Source organism: Chinchilla lanigera, unplaced genomic scaffold, assembly GCF_000276665.1.
Source record: "Chinchilla lanigera isolate Chin_1 unplaced genomic scaffold, ChiLan1.0 scaffold00051, whole genome shotgun sequence".
Lineage (NCBI taxonomy): Eukaryota > Metazoa > Chordata > Mammalia > Rodentia > Chinchillidae > Chinchilla > Chinchilla lanigera.
The window spans coordinates 3,692,644-3,699,022 of NW_004955452.1; the positions used below are offsets into that span (position 1 = coordinate 3,692,644).

The window sequence follows — 6,379 nt, forward strand, 5'->3', positions numbered from 1 at the left end:
TACAACTATTGATAATCTCCTACCTCTTTTGTCTGTAACTCACTATTATTTGTCTATTTGTTTTCCTGAGAAACTATCTTGTAGATAACAATATGTAAAATAATAACCATTGATAATTTCCTACCACTTTGTCTGTAATTTGGTAAGCCCCCCCTATTATTATGTTATCCTTCTTTTACTCTGAAAAAAAAAAAAGGAGGTCTCAGCTCACTGAACATAAGAAAATTCAGTTAGGAAAGAAACTTCATGAATGTAGTATCTGTGGGAAAACCTTCTACAAGAAGTTCTACCTCACTAAACATCTGTATGTTCACAAGAGACAGAAACCCCATGAATGTGGTAAATGTGGGAAAGCCTTCTTCATGAAATCTCAGTTTACTCAGCATCTGAAGATACATACAGGAAATACGTCCCATGTGTGTCCTGAAAGTGGGACAAGTTTTGCCAGGAAATTACCGCTCATTATGCATGTGTGAATTCATACAGGACAGAAACCTTATTTATGTAGTGAATGTGCAAAAACATTCACTGAGAAGGGCAATCTTATAACATCAATGAACTCACATGGGAGAGAAACCCTATGGATGCACAGACTGCGGTGAGGCCTCCAACCAGAAGGTCTGCCTCATAGTACATCAGAGACACTCCTAGGGAAGATGCCCTTTCTTCATACTGTGTGTGGACAATCCTGTTCACAGAAGTCAGCGCTCTTTAGACATCAGAAAATTCACTCTGGAGAGAAACTATACATGCAGCGGCTATGGGAAAGCCTTCACTACAAAGGCAAAGCTCATCACCCATCATACAACTCATACAGGAGCGCCTACTCCTCCACTGCCTTGCCTTGTTAAACATAAGAGAACACACGGCAAGGAGAAATGTAGAGATGAGCGAAGGTGGAAAATTCTACAGTGAGTCACACCTTATTAGACGGTAGTAAACTCATGCGAGGGAGAAACCCTGCTAATAGCTGTGAAAATACCTTCTGTGATCCTGAAGATGTCAAACATCAGTGGGCTCCTAGCAAACAGGAATGTGGTCCCTGTGGGACAGCCAGGGGCTAGGCACCCACCCTAGGAGAAAACAGAGGAGTTGTACCAGACAGAAAATTCGTGAATGTAGTGAATTGTGGTTGTGCCTTCAGTCATTAATTATGTCTTATTTTATGTCACAAAAATGTAGATGAAAAAAACCCCTGTATATTCAATATGGAAAAGCCTTGCTGAATATGTGTTTAAGTGTCACCTTTGAAATCCTATGAGTACAGAAACTAGGAAAACTTTCCTGGAAGATGGACCTTATTGTGAATAGTCACCGTGGATTATCATGGGACATGTAATGATGTAATGATTGAGAAGGGTTGTTACATATGGGAGATAAAAATACTGACAAAATACTTTAGCAAAAATACTGAAGTGATTTTTAAGGCAAACAAGCCCTGTGAAAAAGAGGAATTTTTAAGCTTTCTGTTCCTTTTGAAACCTCATTATACTGGACAGGATACCTTGAAACATACTCCTATTTGCTATGGTAGTGATTCCATAATTGAAAAGAGAGAGCCTCAGGGACTGGGAGTACAGCTCTGATATAGCACTTGTCCTTGCCCACCATGCCCAAGACCCTGTATTTGATTCCCAGAACTGCAAAAATAAATAAGAAAGCTTATGCTTCACATAAAAGAAAAAAAGAAAAATCACAGAAGCAGAAGGTTAAAAAGTGCTTATGCAATTGAGCCTTGTCCTCTCTTGCTCCTGGGAACTCACGGATTGTCATCTTGGAACTAAGCTTTGGTAGTCTGCTGGAGACATGTGGCCCCAACACCTTAGATGATGGCCAATATCACATAGACATGTAAGGGTATTCACAGAATCATGAAAAATAGTAAATAAATACTTGTTGTTTAAAGCTATTGTTTTAGGATGAGTTGTTATGCAGCATTAGCTGATTGATACAATATACTTACTTCATATATACCTCCCTTTTCTCCTGGAAACTGAGAAGATGTGTTTCAGGAATACTACAGGTTGAGCTCAAAGGTGGGTTACTTCCTAACTTTCTCTGGGCTTTGGCAAGTTAATTCACCTTTTTTTAGCCTCACTTTTCATCATCTTCTAATTAGAGATAACATTGTTAGAGTAACATTATTAAGATAACATGGTAGGATAACATGGTCGGGGCTGGGGATTTAGCTCAGCAGCACAGGGCTTGCCTGGCAAGCACGAGGTCGTGGGTTCAATTCCCTCAATATTCCCTCAATAGAAAAATACCAAAAAAAAAAAAAAACAAAAAAAAAACAAAACATTGTCACTTGTGTGACAAGTAACTGAGATGAACTACAAAATGTGCTTCACACAGTGCCTGGCACATAGAACTCCACACGTCTTTAAAGGATGACCATGAGCTGGTGGTGCACTCCTGTAATCCCAGCACTCAGGAGGCAGAGGCAGGAGGACTGTTGCAAGTTTGAGACCAGCCTGAACTATATAGGGAAATCCTGTCTTACAAAAAAAAAAGACAGTGATGGAGGTAACAGGAAAAAGGTCATAGTGAGTAGATGTCCTGGCTAAGGCCTGTCTTGGTCCTTCAGTGGGATTTACTTTTTCCAAGGAAAGGCTACTGAGAGTAAGATTCAGCTACACAAACATTTACTATGTATCCCACGCCACACCCCATGCCTGAGTGCAATGTGAAAGCAGGAATAATTGATGACACTGAACTATTCAGAACTAGAACTTGCATATTTCACAAATAATTGAAGTAGGACATCAAAATATTTCTGAATGGAACTCGAACAGATTAATAGTTTCATTAGTATTTCACCAGTCTAGCCTGGGCCAGCTGTGACCGGCAAGGGGCAGCCCCTCCCCATCAAGGAGTAAGTTACATCCTACTCTGAAAACAAAGTCATTTCAACTCTAAAGACTGGCTTTCAATTCTTTTAACCTCAACCCACAAAATGAAACACTTTTTCTTGGGCCTCACCCCCAAACAGAAACAAAATTATATCCGTTGCAACTTCATGTGGGATGCATTCTGATTTTTTTTATTGTATTCTATTTTATTCTTTTAAGTATGGTCACAATCCACTAAATGGATTTTAAGACCTACTACTGGGTCACAACCAGCCGCCTGAAAGAACTGTTCTGAAATATCACCTAGGAGAAGCAGTTTAAAGATCATCTAGTTCCAACTCTTCACTTTACAGGGGTACACTGAGCTTCAGAGAGGTTAAATCACTTGCCCAACACCACACAGCCAATAAGTGGCAGTGTTCGGAGTTGACAATAAAAACCGCACAGCTGTTGAACGCCTACCTCGTGCCAGCCTCTGTGTGTTTTTTTTTGTTGTTGTTGTTGTTCGTTTGTCTTTTTGAGACAGGGTCTCGCAGTTAAGGCTGGCGTGAGCTCACTTTGTAGCCCAAGCTGGTCTCGAACTCCTGCCTCAGCCTCCCAAATCCTGGGATTACAGGCGTGCACCACCCGCCCCCGCCTGTCCTGGGTTCTTGAATCGCATTCATTTAATATAGTACTCACTGCGATCCTATAAAACATAATATTCTTCCCATTTACAGGCGAGGAGCAAGTCTCAGAATGAGGGAAATGACTTATTCACAGTCTCAAACAGTCAGCAGTAGACCTGGCATCTGTCTCCAAATCTGGCGGCTCATTGGGCGGGTCAAGAAAGTTGTTAGCAAAGTGTGTTCGTGTAGCGATAACGCGACGTTTTCTAGTCTGCAGGGATTTACACCTCCGCAGCTCCAAAGGAAAGCGGTGGCCGAAGAAGAGCGCGCAGCCTTTATCTTGGGAGAGAAGTCGAACCCAGGGCCTACCATCTGCTCTGCACATCTGAGGAATCATTCTGCCCTTCAGTTTCTCCACCCGTGAAGCTGGGGGAATAAGAGCGTTCACTTCCGGCACCGAACGAGTCAACCCCGGCAGGCGCCTGTCAGACGTCAATCCCAGAGCCACGCCCCCTCCTCCTCCGGCGCATGCGCCACGCACGGGCGCCTTTTACGACGCGGCGGACGCGGCGCTTGGCGGCCGGAGCGGAGCGAAGGCGGCGTGGCGCGGCTGTGCCAAAGGGACGCTCGGGTGGCCGCGTCGCCATGTCGCACGGGCACAGCCACGGCGGAGGCGGTTGTCGCTGTGCGGCCGAACGAGAGGAGCCGCCGGAGCAACGCGGCCTGGCCTACGGCCTGTACCTGCGCATCGACCTGGAGCGGCTGCAGTGCCTCAACGAGAGCCGCGAGGGCAGCGGCCGCGGCGTCTTCAAGCCGTGGGAGGAGCGGACCGACCGCTCCAAGGTGGGCCTCCGGGGTCGGGGCGGCGAGCGGGCTCCGCCAGCCGCGCTCCCGAGGTTGCAAAGGACGACAGCGCGGTCGCCAGGCGCTTCCTTGTCGCTGCCTCCTATCAGCCTTTGAGAGGCCAGCGGGGTCCAGTCTCCTCGCTTTGCACCCGGGAGACCGAGACGCGGAGAGGAAAAGTGGGCGCTTTGGCTTCGCACGGCTCCGGGTTCCGCTGCAGAGCTGTGCGGGCTGTGGGCGAGCTTGGTTTTAAGGATGTTTCCCCCTGGCCTGTGATCATCGGTCTCGGCGGCTGCCTGATCACGTCGGCTGGTAAAGCTCACCCTCGGCAGATGATGGGTGTTCCCCATTTAGACCTCAGGCCCCTCTGAGAGCCGTTCGACTGCTGTGGGCCCTCCCTCCCGGAAAATGCACACAGTCTCCGGCCTTTTCATTCGCAGTTCAGGGGGCTCCCCTGTAGGAACTCGCCGGATGGTGTAGGATGGTCTGTGGATGTTAGAATGAGATCACTTAGCGTCACTTGATCTTAGCCAAAGGCCGAGAAGCGATGATCCCTTAGCTTCACGTTACGAAGTCCTGCAAAACCCGAGGAGGGTTACCTATTTGCCTTGCGCCCGCGCGTGTGGAACGGGGTGGGGAGATGCCTGAAATTGTAGGCTCTCAGCAAATGTTTGTTGCTTTCTCCTCCCTCCACCCCAACCCCTCCAGTTTGTTGAAAGCGATGCAGATGAAGAGCTTCTGTTTAATATTCCGTAAGTATCGCCTTGGTGCCTGCCTCGGGCTAAGTAGGCTGTGACCAGTTGCCTCCTCAGATGGATTCACTCATTGGTTGTGTCAAGAACACACTTCTGTTTCTAGAAATGGGGTGGGTTTGAGGAGAAAAGCATCGTAGCTTTTGTTGGAGCAGGCTGCAAACAGATGTACTTGTTGAATAATAACTGGGAAGTCGAGGTACATTTCTTAGAATTGCAGAAGGCCAGAGCTAGACAGATCTTAGAAGTTACCTAGTCTTAGTCTGACAGATGAACAAACTGAAGCTCAGAAAGGGGAATGGTTTTGTTCAGGGTCCCACCAGTTTAGGGATTTAACCCCAAGTTGACAGCCTTCTCTTTTGTGTTCTGGCAGATTTACGGGCAATGTCAAGCTCAAAGGCATCATTATAATGGGAGAGGATGATGACTCACATCCCTCTGAGATGAGACTGTAAGTGGCAAGGGCTTAGGCCCTCATAAAGCTCCTAATTTTCTTTATCTTTTCTGGTCTGGTAACACATTATCCCAGGATAATATCATTTTCTTTTACCAGGGTCAGTGTTCTTCCTTTGAGAATATGTTGGTCTTATGCTCATTTACAACCTAATATGCTTTTTTCTCCTTGTTATTTTACTTCTTGCCATCCTGGGGCTCGAACCTAGGGCCTTTGCAACCATCCTATCATTGAAACACATTCCCAGTCCAGTGCTCAATGATTTTTATAGATTAAGCATCTTCAAGGCCAACGGCTTATCTCTTTTTTTTTTCAAAGTGCTTACTGTTGCACCATTCATTCAGAGACCATTCTGTAAATGACAGTGTCGATGACTGTGCAGCTTTCTTAATAACCTCAAAAGGTCTTTCCTAATAACCTCGAAAGGTCTTTATGAACTCTACTCTTGGGCTTAGCTTCACAATTTCGTCTTGCTGTTTCATAGGGCTTTGCCTGTGCTATGTTGACATGGTTTTGTGACTTATTTAGCACAGTTCTGTACACCTCTTGCAACACAGTATCTGTTGCCCACAGAGGTAGTTACTCCCTTCTCCATAGCTTATCTTATTCTAGTATAACCTTCTGAAAGAGGAAGAAAACTGCTGAGCGTTGAAAAAAAACCATGTGTATGAACTTTACATAAAAGAAATTTTATCTAGGGCTGTAGCTATAGCTCAGTGGTAGATCCCTTGCCTAGCATGTGCAAAACCCTTGGTTTGCTCCCTCTCATTTGATCTATAGCACTGCAAAAAAAAAAAAAAAAAAATCCCGAAAATCGAACAATTTAAATGGACTTTAAAGAGATTCAAGAACTTCGTGCAATTTTGAATG

At 45.4% G+C, this 6,379-nt stretch overlaps 1 protein-coding gene across 1 annotated transcript in view; it reads left to right on the forward strand.

Annotated features, from left to right (window-relative positions):
* The first annotated feature begins 3,988 nt into the window (after positions 1-3,988).
* Positions 3,989-6,379, forward strand: part of Pithd1 (PITH (C-terminal proteasome-interacting domain of thioredoxin-like) domain containing 1) — an 11,535-nt gene continuing 9,144 nt past the window's right edge. The window contains exons 1-3 of the mRNA XM_005394782.2: positions 3,989-4,303; positions 5,012-5,055; positions 5,429-5,506. Coding sequence (XP_005394839.1) covers positions 3,989-4,303; positions 5,012-5,055; positions 5,429-5,506 — 437 coding nt within the window. The remainder of the gene's footprint in view (positions 4,304-5,011; positions 5,056-5,428; positions 5,507-6,379) is intronic.